The sequence below is a fragment of the Nannospalax galili genome, unplaced genomic scaffold, assembly GCF_000622305.1.
Source record: "Nannospalax galili isolate Female #2095 unplaced genomic scaffold, S.galili_v1.0 scaffold1051, whole genome shotgun sequence".
NCBI lineage: Eukaryota > Metazoa > Chordata > Mammalia > Rodentia > Spalacidae > Nannospalax > Nannospalax galili.
In genome coordinates, this window is record NW_008331995.1 from 3,596,947 (window position 1) to 3,617,503 (window position 20,557).

The window sequence follows — 20,557 nt, forward strand, 5'->3', positions numbered from 1 at the left end:
TTCTTTCTTTCTTTCTTTCTTTCTTTCTTTCTTTCTTTCTTTCTTTCTTCCCTGCCATTTCCAGTCTGAATAGAATATAGATTTTTCTGGCTGTGGCCACTTTCTGTCACACTTAGGGTCACTATTTGCTTTAATAGAGTTAGATGTTGGTGGACTTTGAGCTTCTGATTAAACACAAATATTTTAGAAATAACGTCCTGCCTTGAATTCAGGTGATGATAAATAACTGTTGAATGGCTGCTGATTCCTCCAGGAGGTGTGGGAATGCACCTGATTGTACAATTCCCATTCACATCTGCTGTCACCTCAGCTAAGCTGAATAGAGACCAGCGACACTGGGCCACAGTGAGCCCCAAGCTCCACCCCTGGCACTGGAGTTCAGGCATTTTTATTGGAGGAAATGTAAATGTGGTTTCTGTTTTAGAATTAAAAAAAAAAAAACTATTAAAAACTTAGATTGTGCTGTGGGTCAATTTATAAGCAGATAAATATGGTTAGATGCCTTTGAGGTAAAGTAGAAGGGTTCAGTCAGATGGCATGACTCAAGTCCTAACTGTGTTTGTATTTAGGCAGGTTGCACCACTTCTCTGAACCCCAGGCTCCTCAGGAGGGTGCCCATGAGACTGACTGGCTTATTGGGTTGTTAGCAAGATTTAGTAAAGAGTGATTTAGGAGTACTTGGCCATTCTGGTCCGTATAGTCAGACTACTCACTGGGAACACTTCTGCAAGTCTGGTGGTGAAGTGGGCCTCTCTCGGTGACTGCAGGAGACTTTCTCCCTGACTTAGTCAAGTGCACCAGTCCAGTTTTGTGTCTGTGGAGCTCCATCCCTCCAGCTTTCCTTCCTCAGGGTACGGCTGTTCACTGCCATACAGTTGGCAGCCTCCTGGAGTTTGTGTGTCAGCATGCTCCTGTACGTGTCTCTGTCCCTTTCTCTCCCCCAGCCTCCTTCTCCCCGTCCTCCCACCTCTCCTTCCTTCTCCCCACATCCTCCCTTTCCTTCTCGCCCCCCTTATCCCATCTGTATCCGCCCCTCCACTCTGTTCTGTCCTCCTCACTCTCCTTTATTCCTCCTTTTCCTCTCTCTACTTTCTTCTTCCTTCTCTCTACTGTCTCTATCCTCCACCTCTTCCTTTTTTAACCTTCCTCACCTGTTTTCCTGTTGCATTGCTCTTCTGGACTCTTGCTCTGCTTGCTAAGGTGCAGTTCTTACACAGAAACTGGTCAGCCTTTACTGTTCTGTCCCCTACTGTGGGGGATGCTACTGTATCATTTCTGTGTCCGCCCCATCCGTGCTGGCCTTCTCTCTCCATTTCACAGGGTTTCACAGTGTTCTCTATGTTCCTTGGACTTGAAAAGTTGGAGAACCTGTGGCCAAGGTGTATATGTTTTTCTAAATCTGTACCATACCAGTGAACTTGCTTACTATTGGCCTTGTGGTAGCCATAAGATTGAAATGAAACAATGCCTGCAATAATTATAGGTTCTTATCATAATGCCAGGTATACCACTGATGGTTTTCATTTGCTTGTTTTTCTCTCTATCCAGATTCCTTTCTCCTTGGTCCAGTTTCCCTTGTGGGAGTTCCTAAAGGTAAGTTTTCAATCTTCATATAAAAGTTTTCTCTAATGCCTAGCAGTTTGAGTATGCAACAGAAGATAATATTGACTAGAAGTTCTAAAACTCCAAATCACCAGCAGTTGAAAATACTGTTTCCATATGCTGTGCAGGCTAATTTAGCCTGTGCTCCTTGTTCAGGTGCGTGTGGTGTCAGGATTGAGCATAGCAGGAGTAACTGAGACCCACAAATGTTAACAAAAAAAACAGAAACCTTGCTTAACTTTTTTCTGAACTACTGTTATTTCTTTCTTCTCTTAGTTGAGTTGCATTTCTGTCTGTGTCTGTGTGTGCATGTATGTATGTGTGCATATGCAAAGGTTAAGGAATAGCTATGAGGATAAATAGACATACATCAAAAACAGCAAGGCCCTGAATGTGTGAAGACTGCAAAAGCCAGGGTCTCTAGTTCACAAGTCTGGGCAGGCAGAAAGAGCAACATCAGTGCTTTGGGGCTCTGACTGTCCACCTCTGCTGCTGACCCCCAGGGAGCTCCAAGGGACAAGTCATCCCGGGGGGGCAGGGACCACTCATTTTGTTTAGAAAGAAAAGAAAACTTTAAACTTGTGTTTAAAATATGCATAGAGGGATGGGAAGATACCTTAGCTGGTAAAAGCATTTGGCACGCAGGCCTGGTGATCTGAGTTCCATCCTCAGAACCCATGTAGACAGTAGGGTGCAGTGGTGCACATCTGTAATCCAGCACCCTGCTCAGACAGAATACTGGAAGCTTGCAGGCCAGGTATCCTAGAGGATACTGCACAGTGGCAGGGACAAGAAGATGGTGGCTGCTTCCAAAAACTTTGCCCTCTGCTCCCCACACACACTCTATGGTCCTCTCTTTCCCTCTCTCGCTTTCTCATTCTCTTGCTCTCTCTCTCACACACACACATATCACATAAATAAATGAGTAAATAAGGAAAATATGTATAGACATTGCCTTAGGTTTTCATTAGGGCAGTGGTACTGATCATTGTGGTCTTGATACAGATCAGTGGAGGAGAATACTAGAGACTATCTTATTTGGTAAAAATAAGTAAAACTTCAGTGTTTTGTGCTGTGAACACACACCCATAACATACTGAGTTGTAATATAAAATGTATGTCTTATTAAGATAATGGCTAAGAAAGATGGAAAGTTCAAGTGAAATTGGCTCATAAATCACCAACAGTAAAATAGCAGACTATCTAGGTAGGAATTAGGTAATATAAAACTAAAAGGGGGCAGGGTACAAGAGCTTGTCTAGCATATTCAAGACCCTGAATTAAATCCCATTACTGCAGGAAAAAGAAAAAGAAAGAAAGGAAAGAAAAAGCAATACAGAGTTGCTGTGCATAGAATACTTACAGTAAATAGCTTTAAAAATATATCATGAGTTATTTGGCACTCTGAAATAAATTGATTCAAAACATTGCTCTTTTATAAAGTAAACTGGGACTGGAGAGATGGCTCAGGAAATTCAGGTGTTTGCCTCAAAGCCTGATGTCCTGAGTTCTGTTCCAAGGACCTAGTTAGGAGGAGAGAAACTTCCACAACTTGTTCTCTGACCTCCACTTAAGCACTTTGGTGACCAGGTGTGCACATGCACACCTCAGGCAGTGTTTCAAGACGTGATGTAACGGCTACTCAGTGGGAAGGTCACATTTCAGCTGCATAGCAGTTCTCCTTTTTAGTGTGTGACAGAAGAGCGGGGTGGCCAACAGCTGTCCCGCAAACAAGAGTCATTTTATGTGTGCCTCATTAGCCAGCGTTCACACAGATTCTGCACCGTACACCCTGGCACTCTGAGCCAGCAGAAGAATGTGTGGAAGCCCAAGAGAAGATGCACAGCTTCATTTTTTTCCGATATTTCAGGAGTATTTGTAGAAGTCTAGCTAGTTAAGAAATGACTAGGAGTTTTCATAGTAATCATAGATAACAGTCCTGTGTTTAAAGGTTTTTAAGTATGTGTAAAGTGCTATATATTTTAAAGTTTTTTTCCATGAATAGTGTGCATACAGTAAATTTTACCCTTTATTAGTTTTTCTCCATTTTAATTAAATTTTTGTGAACTTCATACAATATATTTTGATTATATTTAGATCCCTTCCCCTACCTACACCCCCTTACTACCCCCACCAAATTTCCCATACTCATATATATGCATATTCATGTATTTGTGTGTGCATATAAGTATATAGAGTCAAGTTTATGTCCCCAAATGCCCTTCAGTGTGGGAGCATCCACTGGAGCCTGGTCCACCTACCCAGAGTTTCACCCTTAAGACCTTATCTCCCCTTCCCAACAGCCTTTGGTTACTAGTAGTTCCTCCAGTAGGGTTGGGGGTTTCTTACCCATTTCCTCATGTCTATGCTGGGATTTTGTCTGGTTGAGCTTATGTGGGACTGCTACATGTTTTCACCATTGTTGAGAGTTCATATGGGTAACTGACTAGCTGTTTGGAAAACTGTTTTCTTGTGATCATACATCTCCTCTGGCTCTTACAATCTTTCTGCCCCCTCTTCCACAATGATCCCTGGACCTCGGGAGACAGAAGTTTAATATGGGTATCCTATTCAGGGATAGGCACTCTGCAGTCTCTTATTTTCTGTATGTTGGCTAGTTGTGGTTCTCCACGTTAATCACCATCTGCTGCATAAGGAAACTTCTCTGCTGAGAGAGATGTGTTAATCTATGGGTGTAACAATAAATCATTAGGAATCAGTTTATTATTGTATCTATTTAACAAAATAATTGTGTTAGGCTTTCTCCCATGATCTGTCTAGCCTCTGGTTCCTAGGCCCAATATCAGTGTCAGGTATGGGCTCCATGTTATGAAGCAGACCTTAAATCCAGTTAGAAAGTAGTTAATTACTCCTGTAATGTGCATGTTACTATTGCACCGGTGGGCATACCTTGCCAGGCCAGTTGGTGTAACTTGCAGGATATGCAGCTGGGTGAGTTGATGATAAATTTTCTCTTTAGGGAGATTGTATAGCACCTTCCAGCACTATGAAAGCTAGCCAGTAGAGATGAGGTTTTGAAGTCCGCACCAGCTTGATTTCTCCTTCTTTGTTCTACAGTTTATGTATGTAGTGTCTTCAGCAATGGGGTCTTACTGTGAAGCTCTGATGGTAACCAAGAGCAGGGGCAATGGCCAGTATTTTTGAGGGTCTATGGGATGCCTGGTCAACAGTTTCAAAAGAGGGAGTCCATTCCTGGCATTGAGCCTTTACTCTGCTAGCCTATGGTAATGTCCTCCTATTATAAGGTAACGTCTTTTAATCTCTTTATAATGTATATGTAGATACTTTAAGTGGCTTCTGTAGTGGTAGGTTTCCATGTAGGTTTTCTAAAGACTTTTAACATTAGTTATTCCCTCCCCATACACCCTCCTCTGTCCTAACACCTTTATTAGTTTTGACAGGTGTTTAAGCTACCACCATATGAAAATAAAGAATAGTTGCAGCTACCCAGAAGTTCTGTCATGCCTTTAGTTGTCAGAGCCCTCTACCCAGAGCTGCTTTCCACAGTGTCACATGAGCAGGCAGTATGCACACGGTGCCTTGCGCTCCTCCTCTTTGGTACTGCTGAGCCTGTGTCGGTTTTTGCATGGGCACTGACTCCTTTTTATCACTGCTGTTTCACGGTGGTGGCTCCACTCACTACTGACGCACACTTGAGCTGGTCCCAGTTGATGGTTATCATTAGGCTGTTTCAAATACCTTTATGTAGTATTTTGCCTGTACATGTTTTTGCTTCTCTCAGAAAGCTGCCTGGGAGTGGTGCTGCTGGGCCAGAAGGTGAGTATATGCCATTTTATGAGAAGTGTCAAGGTGTTGCCCAAAGCAGCTATGCATTCCACGTTCTGGCCAGCGTGTGTGAGATGCAGTTCTGCACCCTCACTATTATGTGTTAGCTGATCTAAAGAAATCAGCCATTCTGATAGTTTTGAACTAGTGTTTCATTGTGGTTTTAATTTGCATCTCCCTCAAATCTAAAAAAACGTTGTGCGTCTTTTCATATAATTGTGTTGTTTTTCTTAAAATTTGAATATGAGGTCACAGGTATCTTTGTGGAAGCCGACAGCTTGAGGCATATTTTTGTATTTATAATTTTCTCCATTTTAACTTGCTTTTGCATCATGCAGGGTGATTGTGTTATATGGGGGGGCATGTCATTGTGTTTATGTAGGAACATGACTTGGGACCACAGTAGCATACAGAATGGCATAAGCAGTGAGGTGGGAGTAGGGGTGAGGGTGGGGGTTGGAGGCCACCACTACCCTAAATGTACTTGTGTCCAAATCACAGTTGTCACTTTTCTTCTAAACCAATTTCCTCCTGCCATTTCCCCCACTTATGTTAGCTATAGCCCTCTCCTGACCACCCATTGCTTAGTCTTGTATTAAAATGTGAATCTCTTTGTGCTGGATAGCTTTAGTTGTCAACTTGACAGACCTGGGAAGAGGGAACTGCAATTGTGGAATTGCTTCCATTGGACTGGCCTGTGGCCATGTCTGTGGGGCATTTTCTTGATTGTTGAGTGATGTGGGAGGGTCCAGCCCACTATGGGCGGTACCATCCCTAGGCAGGTAGTCTTGTATTGTATAAGAAGGCTGAGTATGGGCCAGGAGAGCAAGACAGTAAGCAGCATTCCTCCGTGGCCTGTGCTTCAGTTCCTGCCTCCAGATTCCTGCCCTGAGTGCCTACCTTGGGCTCCCTCAGTGATGAACTGCAACCTGTGAGATGTGAGCCACATAAACCCTTTCCCCTCCAAGTTGGTTTTAGTCAGTGTTTTCATCACAGCAGTGTGAAAGCAAACTAGAACATTCTTGCTTCTTTCCCAACTACATTATTCACCATGTTTTATTGTCTGACTTTTTAGAACCTAAAGACACCTGAAGTGAGATTTTACTACCTTATGCCTGGCCCAAGTCCTCATCTACTGTATACTTTTTGTGTATATAAATATGTGTGTGTGTGTGTGTGTGTGTGCGCTTGAATGTGTGTTGGTGTACATCTGTATATGTGTACATGTCTGTACACATGCATGTAGAGCCCTAAAGTTGACATCATGTGTCTTCCTCAGTTGCTCTCTACTTTATGTAATAAGTCAGGGTCTCTTTTAAAAATATTTTTTTATTTAGGGTTTTTGTTTTAGGGAATTTATTAGGGAATGTTCTTGTGATAATAGTTTGATGTGAATAGGAGGTAGGATTGCATAGAGGTAAGAAGTGATCTATGAAACAATTGCAGTTGCATTCTTAGACAACCGTATGAGGACTTTGGAACCTTGAGTAACCTTTTCAGAGTGATGGTTGCTTTTGTGTACATCGATCTATCTTGGATGTGGGTTGGTTACCCTGGGCAATGAATCAGAGATGAGGTGGCTCTTTTTAGTGAGTGCCTCCCTGAAGCCAGTACTTACTGAAAGCTATTAGCCAGCCATGCTGTCTCCCTTCCAATTGGGGAGAAACAGACTAGTTCTTAAAGGAGGAATTAGTCCTGGTCTTTAAGATGGTGGGCACCCCCGAAACTTACTTACATTCATATATTTTTTACATCCATTAATTTTTTTCAATAAAAATATAATTTTTGAGTGTGATATTTATGCAGAGCTCTGTGTAAGAATCTGGAGATTTGACAGTGAAAATTATGAACAGAGCTCCTGTTCTTAGAATCTTACTGCCTGGGGGAGGTTGTCTGTATTTACTCTTCTTACTTGAAGTCTCTTGTTTAATCAGAATTTGGTTCTAGGCCAGTAACTCAAAGTGGCCAAATTTAAGCCAATTTTAATCCCCTATCAAAGCTTTAAGTATTTGATTGTCGTTTTTCAAATCCTTGTAAGTTAGTGGATATTTTCCCTAGATAGAATTAAACTGGACTATATTTACAAGTTTTTGTGATTGGCACAGTCACAATTATAAGTTGAATGGACTGTGAGCTATGACAAAGGAATCTCTATATTTTAAAAAAGCATTAATAATTAAAAATATTTTTGACAGAAAGGAATAACAGTAATCGAGTTTGTTATTCAAGATTATCTAAGTATTCCTATACTTAAAAAAGAAATAGTGTGCTCTAATTATAATTTCTTTTGATAATTATTTTATTCTAGAAAGTAAATTATTAATTAGGCTGTGCTTTATAAACTACTTTATTAGGTGATTTCTGTCTGACAGTAGTTTTTAGTTTTTTTTAATTAAACTATCTCTTGGATTTATTATTAATAGCTTTGGGCTCTTGTGAGGAGGGAGGCTAATCAGAGCTCTACTTCATGACTTGACATGTAGCTGGAAAACGCTTCCACCCAGCTGAGATGACTGATGAATTGCATGTGGCTAGTGTATTTTTGGCATAGGAGCCATTTCTAAGAGGAACTTTCATTTTTATGATTTTTCTCACTGTGGTATTGATTTTAAATCTGTTTTCATGACTATTTTACATGTGTTAGGGAAAAACAAAAACAGAAACAAAAAAATCTAGGCCAGACCAGGTATGGTGATGCACACCTTGAATCTTAGCACTTGGGAGACATAGTCAGGGGGGGATCTTTGTTAGTTTGAGGCCAGCCTGGTCTACATAGTGAGTTCCAAGCCAGCTGGGGCTACAGAGAGACCCTGTCTAAAAAAGAGGCCAAGTGAGCTGGGGTTATAGCCCAAAGGCAGAGTGTTTGCCTAGCATGTCCTACATTCCATCCCTAGCAAAGTGGATGGCTCTTATCCTGAGAGACCTGTAGCGGTTTCATCCTCTCTCGTCCTTGGCTTTGGGTGCCAGCAGATATCCCAACTTGTACATGTACAGCTCTAGTGCAAGCACTTACCTCCTCTCTGTGCCAGCCTGGGATGCCCAGCTCCCTGCTCCCTTAGAGTGTCTCAGGGAGGTGGGTTCAGAACAGGAAGCTCAGCTTTTCTTCCTTTTCTCCAGTCTTCTTAAGAAATGTCACCATTGTCTGTTACTCAAATGGAACCCTGGGATTTGATTATTCCAGTGTTTTCCTTTCCCTCATCTCTTACAGTATATTGTGTCAGCAAGCACTGTTCAGACTCCAGCCTCTAACCCACCCCAGGCTCATACTTGGTATTGTGAGCATGTTTTTGCTGTGCAGACCAAGATGGCCTTGAATTTGCTTCAGCCTCCTGAGTGAGTGCTAGAGTTACAGTTACAGATGTGTGCCTGGTCTCACCGTGAATTCCCTGGAACACCTTCACCCCACAGTCAGAGTGTTCTTTTTTTTTATTATTTTTGTTTTATTTTATTTTATTTTATTTTATTTTATTTTTTTGGTCTTTTTTTTGAGACAGGGTCTCCCTGTAGCCCCAGCTGTCCTGGAACTCACTATGTAGACCAGGCTGGCCTTGAGCTCACAGAGACCCGCCTGCCTCTGCCTCCCAAGACTAAAGGTGTGTACCACCAGGCCTGGCTATTTTACTTATTTTTAAGTGACAAATAATGTATGTATTTATGGTGTGTTACATGGTGTTTTGAATATGCGTACATCGTACTTTCTAAATGTATTACTGCTGGGCATTTTCTAGGGTCTGGAGATAGGGTAATAGAGGAGAGAGAAAAACTCCTTTCTGATGGAACATTTATTCTAGCTCTTTCCCTAGGGTTCCTCACATCCAAATAGTAATCATTTCTTAGGTCTTAGACCAAGTGTCACTCTGAGAGGTACTCCTCGCCCACCCCTCAAAGTAGGCCCTTTTCCATTGCATCCTCCCTAGTAATCACAGCACCTGTGTGTTTCCTTTCTGGCATTTTTAGTAGCTTCTTCAGTTAGGCGTGTGCAAACCCCTAACACTTACAAAGACATCAGCTGTGGGCTGAGAAGACTGTGGCAGGCCCTGGGCTAAGCCCCGCACGTTTGCTACTATCATATTCATGCCATACCTAACTCAGAGCTGACCTCTAGTTACTAACAATGTGGATAGGGAAGCTGGGCCTACAGGAGTCCTCTGCCATCAGGTCACGCGGGTCTCTGTTTACTCATAACACAGTTTACTATGCAGCAGTGGTGATCATGACAGAAGTAATAAAAGCAATAGGCAGTGTCTCACAGAGCTAGTGCGTTGGGCTCCATGATGATCACTCTTCTTGGGCAAGCTGGTGCTAGTCTGATGACCCCCTGGAAGTAGATGCTATTGGTCCTCATTTCATAGCTGGTAGAACAGCGTGAGGGAGGGGGGCTTGCCTCCAGCCATAGGAGCACTAAGGAGTACAGTCAAAGTTTGAGCTCAGGCATCTGATCCCAGACCTAGTGTTCTTAATTCTTTTACACATGTGCTTGTTCACAGTGCAGTGTTCTTAGTGTTATTTTTCTATTTGCTATGCTCCAAAGTTAGTGAAAATCACTGTCACATTCTGTCTCATCAACCCCTTGAAAGTCATTTCTGTAAGTGGTGCTGAGACAGCCCAAGAAGCCCATCAGCCACAGTTCCTTTTTTTTAATTTTTAAAATTTTGTATGTATGTGTATTGCCTACATGTATGTGAGTGCACCTGTGTCGTGCAATGCCACGGAGGTCAGAAGAGGGCTTTGAATTCCCCTGGAACAGGAGTTAAGGATGGTTCGTAGCTGCCATGGGGGTGCTGGGAATCGGACCCGGGTCCTCTGCAAGAGCAATCAGTGCTCTTAACCGCTGAGCCATCTCTCCAGCCCCCCAGTCACAGTTCTTACAGCAGCCTGTGTCTGACCACCACTGTCTGTACTGCTCCTGCACAGAGATTCCCTCCCAATACACAAACACAGGCAGCTCTTAGGGATCAGCTTTGGGGAGTACATACAGTACTTGAAAGGGTTGCGCTTGTGTTGAACTCCCCACGGCCCGCTGCTTGTAAGGAAGTAATTTTGTCTTCTGCCCATTTGTATTATGTTTAGATCTTCATGGTTCTGTCTTCAGTCAGCAGACTTTTATAAAGTGTTTGCTAATTATTTGAAGGTTTCTTACCAATTTGATGCAGAGTTGGATAACTATGTATTAGCCATTTTATTCATAGGTTCTTTTAGATATATGTTCACAGCCATGAAGACATGTTTTTTCTTTCTAATCATACAGGTTTTCTCTTAGTTTAGGAGAAAAGTAAATATAGTATTAAAAAAATGTTGGAATTTCTGGTCCGAAAATCAAGGTTTTTCTGTTGTCTATTTTTTTTTTTTTTTTTTTTTTTTTTTTTTTTTTTTAAAAAAAAAAAAAAAAAAGAGGACGATGTCTTTTTGAGACAGGGTCTCCCTGTAGCTCCAGCTGTCCTGGAACTCACTATGTAGACCAGGCTGGCCTTGAATTCACAGAGATCCACCTGCCTCTGCCTCCCGAGCGCTGGGATTAAAGGCGTGCATCACCATGCCCGACTTGTTGTCTTAACGTGAAATGTCATTTACAGTGCTGCAGGGTAGAAAATTGGTAATGATACTTCCAGGTCTGGTTTTGCATCTAGCTGCAAGATGTTGCAAAATTACATAGCAGTAACTAAAAAGCATAAGCTTTAAGAAATTGTGGTGATGGGGCTAGAGAGATGGCTCAGCAGTTAAGACATCTTACAGAGGACCAGGGTTTAGTTACCAGTACTCACATGGAGGCTGAAAACCATCTGTAACTCTAGTTCCAGGGAATCTGACACCCTCTTCTGACAGCAGCCTGTGGGCATTGCATGACATGGGTGTACTTACATACATACATGCAGGCAATATACTTGTACACATAAGAAAGGATAACAATAATTAAGAAATTGTGGTGGGGGCTAGAGAGATGGCTCAGTGAGTAAGAGCACGTAGTGCTCTTGCAGAGGAGTTGGTTTGCAGCACCTCCATCAAGTGCCTGTATCTCCAGTTCCAGAGGGATCTGTTGCCTTCTTCCAGTCTCTGTGGCCACTGTACTCAGGTGCATATACCCATACATAGACACACACAAGCACAATTTAAAGCAAATAAATCTTTAAAATTGTGGTGTTTAAAGGCAAGCAAAAATAAAATCAGCTTGCTTGTATAAGCCATGACATCATGCACTGCTTACAGAGAGACTGAAGCCTTGTACAGGAAATCAGGGCTGGCTCACTCTTATTTCACTGAAAACTGAAGGTGTACGATAATTACCTAGATAGTTCTCTTCTGTTTTATAAATATTCCAAATATGCATTACTGTATTAAAGCCATGTTTTCGAGTTAAAGAGCAGGTAATATTTTTTGTTGAGTAGAGTCAAAGGCACATATATTCATCTGTCAGACTACTGGTAACCTACTGGTTATAGTTAATGAGTCCAGACTCAGCATCCAGTAAGTTCCTGCAGGTTCTGTGGCTGTAACCTAAAGCAGAGATTTAGTCATGCCTTCGAGTCCCATGGGCTATAGGGTCCTTTGACCCCCAAATTATCAAACGCACATCATAATTCTTTGTCTTCTTTCTTTTAGGTTTTTTCCTCCTATTTGTGCAAGATTGTGACTAAAATGAGATGTGATTTTTTAAAAAGTTGCTGACAAGTCACACCAACTTATTGTGGCCAAGTACAAAGTGAGAAAAGGGGATTTTTTTTTTGCACTTTAGTTTAATCATATTATCAAAATAGATATTAATGGGGCTAGAGAGATGGCTCAACAGTGCACTGGCTGGTCTTGCAGAGCACCCAGGTTCAGTTCCTGGCACCCACATGGAAGCTAACAACCACCTGTAACTCTAGTTCCAGGGGATCCAACGCCCCCTTCTGACCTCCATGGGCATTGCATGACACGGGTGCCCTTAATACACACAGGCAATATACTCATACACATTTGAGACAAGGTCTCCCTGTAGCCCCAGCTGGCCTGGAACTCGCTATGTAAAACAGGCTGGCGTCAATCTCACAGAGATCCACCTGCCTTTGCCTTCCAAGTGCTTAAAGGCTTGTGCTACCACACCAGCAAAAATAAAATATTTAAAAAAACAAAAATAGATATTAAGCACCTTTTTTTGTCTTTTTGAGAGAGGATTTTCTTATAACCACAGCTAGCTTGAAACTTGCTATGCAGAGATGCTGGCCTTGATTTCACAGAGATCCACCTGCCTCTGCCTCCAGAGTGATTAAAGGTGTGCATTACCATGTCTCGCCCAAGAAGCACTTGCTTTTTTTTTTCAATTTTTTATTGAATGTTTGTGTATTTCATATATAAAATCATCTTTATACCCCCTTCCCATTTCCCTTTTGGCACCCTCCAATAGCCCCCTCCCCCACTGGAGTTCATACATTCTGTCATTTGTGTTCAGGCCTATTATGTAAAGTTAGTGTCCCCAGATGGCCCTCAGTGCAAGTTCATCCACTATGGTTTAGTCAGCCTATCTAGAGTCTCTCCCTTTAAGAAGATCAGCTCTTCCTCACCCAGCAGTAATCAGCTGCCAGTAATTCTTTGACTGAGATTGGGGCCTGCTGTTCACCTCCACAGTCCTGTGCCAGGTTTTTGTCTTGCGCATGCTGACACCATTGCTGTAGGTTTTTATGAGAAGGATCCCAGGCATTTCCTTATGGTCCTGCACCTCTTCCCTGGCTCTTACAATCTCTCCACCCCCTCTTCCACAATGGTCCCTGAGCCCTGGGTGGGTGGACCTCAATATAGGAGTCCTGTCCAAGGACCCAACTCTGCAGACTCTTATTCTCTGCATTTTGGCCATTTGTGACCTTTTGCATTCCTGGCCCTCTGTTGTATGAGGGAGCTTCATTGATGAGACTTGAAACATGCATTAGTCTTCTCTTCCTCCCTTGTTCTATGTTCCATGAGCCTTAAGTGTACAGGTTGCATCATGGATATGCCACTTAGGCTTGGACAATTAACAATCTTCATGTGTGACCAATCGTGGAACCGTAATTATCTCTCTCTTGAAAAAGGAGCTTCTTTGATGGGTGGTGACTGAGATACTTGTCTATAAATTTAAGGATCCATATTTTGCATATAGTAAGAAATTACATTTCTCTAGGGATGTGACAGCTTTGGATCTCTAAGATCTATGACCTCTCCAGCTATGTGTATTTGTTTAGGTTTGCAGTACCACATATGAGTTTCCTCCACTGAGTGGGCTTTAAGTCCAATTAGGTAGCTGTTGATTACCCCTAAGATAAAAGTGCAGCTTTTGCACCATTGTCATGTGCTGTGCTGGTCACTGATGTGGTTTTTAGGCCTTGAAGTGGAGGTTGGACCATCAATTGATGTTCTCCCTTAGCTGCTTGTGTACTGCTCTCCAAAGCTATGAGAGCTAGCCTTCAGGGGAGGTGGCTTCCAGGTCAGTTCCAGCTCTGTTGCTCCAAATCCTGTGTCCAAAGTATGTTCTGTCTTCAGCAAAAGGGTCTTACCTTCAAGTTCTGGGAGGCAATCAAGGACTGTGTCAATGGCCTGTGTAATTTTGGGAGTCTCTTGAACTACCCTGGCCAACAACTCAAAGGAAGGTTTCTCCTGTCTGGCACTGTTTCTTGTTATGTAGCCTTCAGCTGTACACATGGACTCATGTAGAGGTATTGTATATGTAATTTTTCAGTAGGTTTTTGGACTAGTACAATTCCCTTTGGTTTATTATAGTAGCTAGGCACTATTTATCTCTCTTCTTTCTTTCCCTGTCTTATCCTTCCTCCCCATCCTCCCCATTTAAAGTGTCCCCATTTCCCCCCATTTCTCCTTTGATAGTTTCTGTCTGCTATTTTCCCACCTCTCTTGAGCTCCTCCTTCCCCTTTATTCTCATAGTTCTTTGTATAACCCTCCTTCTCCTCCTCCCCTATAATTACTCCCTTTTTGTTTTGTAGTAGTTCCTAGTTCCTTTGGAAGTAATCTTGTCCAGCATTTGAGTTCAATTACATTCACATATAATTTCCTTAAAAAGAAAAAGAAAAAGAATGGGCCAACAGGAACATTAGCTCAGCTGTGTAGTTTCTAACTGTCACTAAGCAGGCCTGGTGTTGCAGCCCATTGTGCATTTGCACAGGAATTGCTATTTAAGACTTCCTTGTAAATTCTTATCTTTACCCCCCTCCTTATCTGGAAAGCATGTATCTGCAAGTCTCAGCTAGACTACATGTGGTACCAACCACAGTGCAGACCAACCCACAGGACAACAAAGATGGCGCTGTTCACTTATCCTACCCCCAGTAGTTTCAGTCCAGCCACGGTCACACCCAAACCAGATGTGTGCTCTGAATGATTCCTAATGAGCAGTTAGGTGTGTCCAGTTTTCTGACACCCTCTTGTCCCCTCTGAGAAGTCCACCCAGGCCTTTGGCCACCTGATGATAGTGCTGGCCTGGAACCGCAGAAGTGGAAGCCTCTGGTGCCACATCGTTTTCTGTTCTTTTCAGTTTCTGAATCCCGTTTTGGGGACCTCTGTCTTATACACAGCAGTCTGTATCACAGGATGGCTCATCTGGTTGACTAATAAACCTGTAGGAAGCTGTCAGAACTGGTTTTGGAGGGCCTATACAAAGCTGCCCAGTAGCTTGGTTAGCTTCAGCATTAGAGCGTTGGCCAGGAATCAGATGTGCTTTGCCGTGTGGTAAATCTCTTGGTAGATTCACAGCTGTGAGCTGCTCAGAGACGATGCCAAGAGTGAGTCTAGGTTTGAAAACCTTCACCACGGTGTCTTTCCTGTTGTCCTAGTCTCTGACCTCACCCATTTGGAACTGAGTAGATGACTTTGTAAACTCACTGTACTCATAAAAAGCATGTAGTCAACTTTTACAACTTTTACAAGGTTGGAAGCCACATTCTCTTTGAATAGACAGTTGAAGAGGTCCCACATTGTGAGTTTTCCTGCACTGGGGCCAGATTACTTATTTTCCATTTGTCCTTCATAAGACACTAGTGTTCATTTGGGGGGGGGGTCTTCTGAAGTAAGAAACACAGCAGGCTCTTCATGGTGTGCTTGAATGGAAGATGCCCACCCCATATGTGGGCTCCAAACCATTCTTGACATTCCCTATGGGTACTCCTTGCCTGTGAATTCTGCTACTAATGCCTGTCACAGTAGAGGGGGGTGAACTAGAATTTTTCATGCTGTTTTTCCTGATAGGCCTTCAACACTGAGTAAAGCTAGGCATGGTGGCACATGCTTTTGATTCCAGCACCCAAGAGACAGAAGCAGGTGGATCTCTATGAGTTTGGTCCAGCCTAGCCTACATAGTGAATTCCAGGCCAGTCAGAGTTACATGGTGAGACCCTAACTCAAAAAGAAAGAGAGGGAGAAAAAAGTGATTTAGTAGGCTTGTACTGATTCCTGCCATTGGCTTTGATCATTGAACTGTGGTTGCCGAGGGGCGGGGCCTATAGGGGTTTTCCTGTTTTGCAACTCTTGTGTAAATCTAAAATTATTTTAGAATAAATTTGTTTGTGTAAGCTCTTAGAAATATTTTCCTGTCACCCTATATTAAGGCCAGTTTACTTAAAGGAAACTGAAGAAGCACATTTCTCAATGCCAGTCTCCTTACTTAAACTTTGAATTTCTCTTTGATATAAATAAATGTCCAAAGAGTCATCTTAAAATTTCATTTTTACTTGGAATTGTGATCAGTAAGCAAACACCTGGGAATAAGTCGCCGCCTGTGCTTTTTACTCATTTAACTTAGCTGAGACCCCAACACTGTTTCTTCATGTTTAGGCCCCTTCCTGTCAGTCTCTCATCTCCTAGTCATCTGTCTGCCTTGACTGGAGTGATTATTAGATTTCTGTAGCAATGGAAACACTTACTTGGTTTCATAGAATTACAGAAGCTTAAATTGTGTGTGTGTGTGTGTGTGTGTGTGTGTGTGTGTGTGTGTGTGTGTTCAAAAAAGGTCCTTCAAGAAAAAAAAGTCTTGCCAGGCATGGTGGCACACACCTTTAGTCCCAGCACTTGGGAGGCAGAGGCAGGCGGATCTCTGTGAGTTCAAGGCCAGCCTGGTCTACATAGTGAGTTCCAGGACAGCTGGGGCTACAGGAAGACCCTGTCTCAAAAAACACCAAGAAAAAAAAAAAAAGTAAGAAAAAAAAAATGTCTACCCCAAACCCACATTGCTTACACGCATTTTCCTGGCATGAAGCTGTTTTCTCCTCAGCTTTTGTATTATTTGTAACTGCACTAGAAGTTGCACTGTGGCCGTGACTAACCTGATAAGGTGGCACGCAGACTGTTCTGTTTGTTCCAAGATGCGTGGCTTTGTGTGGAGCAGAGCAGACCAGCTGCAGTAGCTGTGTGACCTCGGGCAGGCTGTTCAACACAGCTCCCAACCTCACCTGTTGTTGTGGCTCACACATCTTTCCAAAATTAAATGGAGTAATCTGTGTAAAATCTCTAAGGTATAGCCTAGACCATGGTAGTCACCCAAAGTACAGACTGACAGCATCGGTAGGAATCCTGTGGACAGTACACATGTCGAATTCTTATCTCATTTCCAATCTGTTACGTAAAGAATCTGCTCTTTCTGTGAGTAACCTTTCCTGTCTTTCCATCCACTTTTTCAATTTATCCCAATCCTTTCCTGTCTTTGCAAATAACTAAATAAAGATACAATCTCAAAATATTTTACTAATTTATATGTCATACTTTTATCAGTACAGTTCTTTTTTTTTTTTTTAAGTTTCTCTAAAATGAAGCCATTGTAAATGGCTCTCATCTGTTTAGACTGGTCTCAGTGTTTTCTAAAATGTTGTATTCAGTTACTCATTTTCAAAAAAAGTCTCAAGCCTATTTAAGCAAGTCGCTTTGAATACTGACAGCATGTTCATTTACTTGAGTGCTTTATTTCTTTATTTAGTCAGACAGTTTTGTGGTTTTATAAAATGTTTTATTTTTATGTGTATGAGTGTTTTGCATGTAGGTGCACCATGTGTACACAGTGCCCACGGAGGCCAGAAGAAGATGTCAGATCTCTTGGAACTGGAGTTAAGGATGGATGTTAGCTGCCATGTGGGTGCTGGGAGCTGAACATGAGTCCTCTAGAAGAGCAGCCAGTGCTTGTAGCCACTGGGCTATGTCTTCGGCTACCAGTTTTGGTTTTTTGAGCCAGGGCCATCTCGTGGAACTCACCATGTAGACGAGATTGGCTCACACTCCTAGCAAGCTTCCTGTCTCAGCCTCCCAAATGCTGGGATTGCAGGCATAAGTGGCCACCGTGCCCAGTAGCAACTGTGATCTGTCGAAGTAAATTCTCATAAATACCACTCTTTTGAAGGCAGCGACAGTCTGTAGATCAAAAGCCAGTTGTGTGTGACAGAGTACACAGTCCCATTCAGATCCAGTTCTGCTGCTAAACACACAATTTAAGCATTGCTAAGTTACTTAATACCTCAGCCTCAGCTTGTCTGTAAAATGATAGAATGTTCAAAATTGCGCATACCTCAGAAGACTGTCATGAGTTAATGTGTGTGAAGCATTTAAAGCCTGGAACAGTCAGATGTGCCAAGTGAGTGCTGTGTTGCCATGACAGTCGTTACACCATGCTCTGCACTTGCCACTGACATCTGCCCTTGACTTTCAGTTTCTCTAGAGATCTGGGGCTTGTTTTTCTTATGCTATTTATCAGTATTTTAAAACAAAATGACTTTTTTCTATATTCTTAGGCTAACTCTAGCTAGGTGACAGTGGAAAGTCATGCTTCTCTATGGAGAGTCTATAGTTAAACTGCCTTAGACATCTGAGTCTATTTTGAGTATGTTTCTTTCCCTTGGTAACCAAGTCCTTTCTCTTCCTAGAACACAAAGGCACCCCGTGAAACTTTTCTATCACCTCTTCTCTCTCTTATAGCCTCTTCAGCCCTACCGTACCTCCCTCACTTACTAGACCCTCATTTACTAGGGAAATAGAAGTTCTATTTTCCCTTGGGTCCGCTGGACATCTTGTAGGCACTTAGTGAACGTTTGCTGAATTTACAAATTACCTACTTTGTTTTTTGTTTCTTCTTCTTTGATGTAATTCATATCTTGTTATTTGTTCTTTACTGTTGCTATAAATCCAGCTTATGACTAGTGATTTAAGTGTGTTTGGAGTAATCTCTTCTTTAGAAGATGTCAAAAGATTAACTGACGATGACTTCCACTCATTAAGGAAAGTGGTCATGTTCACATTTCTTCTCTATTATGTGAAGTGAGCAATGGTGTTGAAGCTGGGCTAGGGTTAGAGCTCAGTGGCAGAACATGTGCTTAGCATGAGCAAGGCTCGCTCACTTGTGGCGCGCACACACACATGTCCAAGCTGGGCACACAGGCATTTGCATAATAACATACACATTTGCCACTTTAAAATTAAGAAGTCGTTCTGCCCTGTGTCCTGTTGTGTTATAAAAACTCTGGAGAAAATAATGCTTTCTATAGAAGCACACATATTTTTTCTTTTTTTTTTTGGCACCTCAGTCTTAAGATTACTTCGTCAAAGAAGGGAGATTTAAACACAAAGATAATTTACTCAAAATATACCAGATACTGTGCTATGAATAGCATTCAGACTTTAGAAATGTATTTGTAATAAAAACTTTTTAAAGCTTGCCTGTTTTCATAAGCAAGGTTGCAAAACCCTCATGATAGGTACGCTTTTAGTCCAGAAAAATGAATAAACGGGGCTGGAGAGATGGCTCAGCAGTTAAGAACACTGGTTGTTCTTGCAGAAGACCCAGGTTTGAATCCCAGCACCCACATGGCAGCTAACAGCTGTCCATAACTCCAGTTCCAGGGGATCCGACGGCCTCTTCTGTCCTCCGCTAGCATTGTACGATACGGGTGCACTTACCTACATGCAGGCAAACACACATACAGATAAAAATAATAAATAAAACTTTTGGGGGGGGTCCTTTTGAGACAGGGTCTCCCTGTAGCCCCAGCTGTCCTGGAACTCATTATGTGGACCAGGCTGGCCTTGAACTTACAGAGATCCACCATTTCTTAAGAAATTAATAAACAGACTTTAAGAGAATTGCTCTTACTTCCATGGGTGGAAGGAAATGAGAAACACGACACACCAGCTATGTAGGCTGTTAGTGTTGAAAGTGACTAAACTTGACAAGGTAAACAAGGCCGTGTACATCTTGATTTATCATTATGGCATCATCCTCACATCTTTAGCAACCCTCCAACCCTGGAGATGCTGCTGTCGGTGGGGGATAAATAGCCGGAGTGGAGAGTAATGCTGAGTCTGCCGTTCCTATTTTGGCTGTGTTATGCTTGCTTACCCAAGATGGCCCACTTTTCAGTAGGTCATTCTACTACTCTAAATATGTAAGTAATACACTCAGGAGCTCTTCTTGGTAATGTATATGGTCACTATTGCAGTGCAGGGAAAACCTAAATAAGATATTCTAATTGGAAAGGAAGAAATAAGACTGATGATAGTCATGTAGGAAAGCTGATGAACTCCACAGAAAAACTGCTGGAGCTAAGTTGAGCAATGGAGTTACCAAAATTGCAGAACACCAATTATACAAGAATCATTTGCATTGATAATCAGTTTTCGCATGTTAGCAGTGAACAACCAGACATTGAAAGTTCAAAACCAAGTGATACCCTTTACATAGCACTAAGACGTGAAATACCTAGCTAGAACCATGACAGAGCCAATGTTGGACCCTGCGAAGCTCCAAAACAGGGTTGAGAGAGATGGTAGGAAGCCAGAGTAAAAGAGTAGAGGTGCCACGCTCATTAAAATAAAGACAAAAAGAGCAGCATCGTGCATGCCTCTGTTCTGTTCAAACGACCCACAGATTTAGTGCGATCCCAACAAGCTCTCAGCAGAGTGTCACATGGAAATTGGTAGTCTGATGCAAAAAAATTCGTATGGAAACTTGAAGAACCCAGAATAGAACAACTTTGAAAAAGGAGAAATTTGGAAAACTAAAACCCCTTAATTTCAAGATGTATTAAAATTTGTGATAAAGTACAGAATTGGCATCTATGGATTAGAACAGAATAGAGGGCCTAGACACACACACATACACCCCCCCACACACACACAAAATTGATTTTTTAAGTGAGAAGGCAATTTATTGAA

At 42.2% G+C, this 20,557-nt stretch overlaps 1 protein-coding gene across 6 annotated transcripts in view; it reads left to right on the plus strand.

Annotated features, from left to right (window-relative positions):
- Positions 1-20,557, plus strand: part of Slc25a26 (solute carrier family 25 member 26) — a 155,593-nt gene that overhangs the window by 118,777 nt on the left and 16,259 nt on the right. For all 6 annotated transcript variants that reach the window (XM_029560644.1, XM_029560643.1, XM_008827127.3 and 3 more), the window contains one exon: positions 1,549-1,593. In XM_029560644.1, coding sequence (XP_029416504.1) covers positions 1,549-1,593 — 45 coding nt within the window. The remainder of the gene's footprint in view (positions 1-1,548; positions 1,594-20,557) is intronic.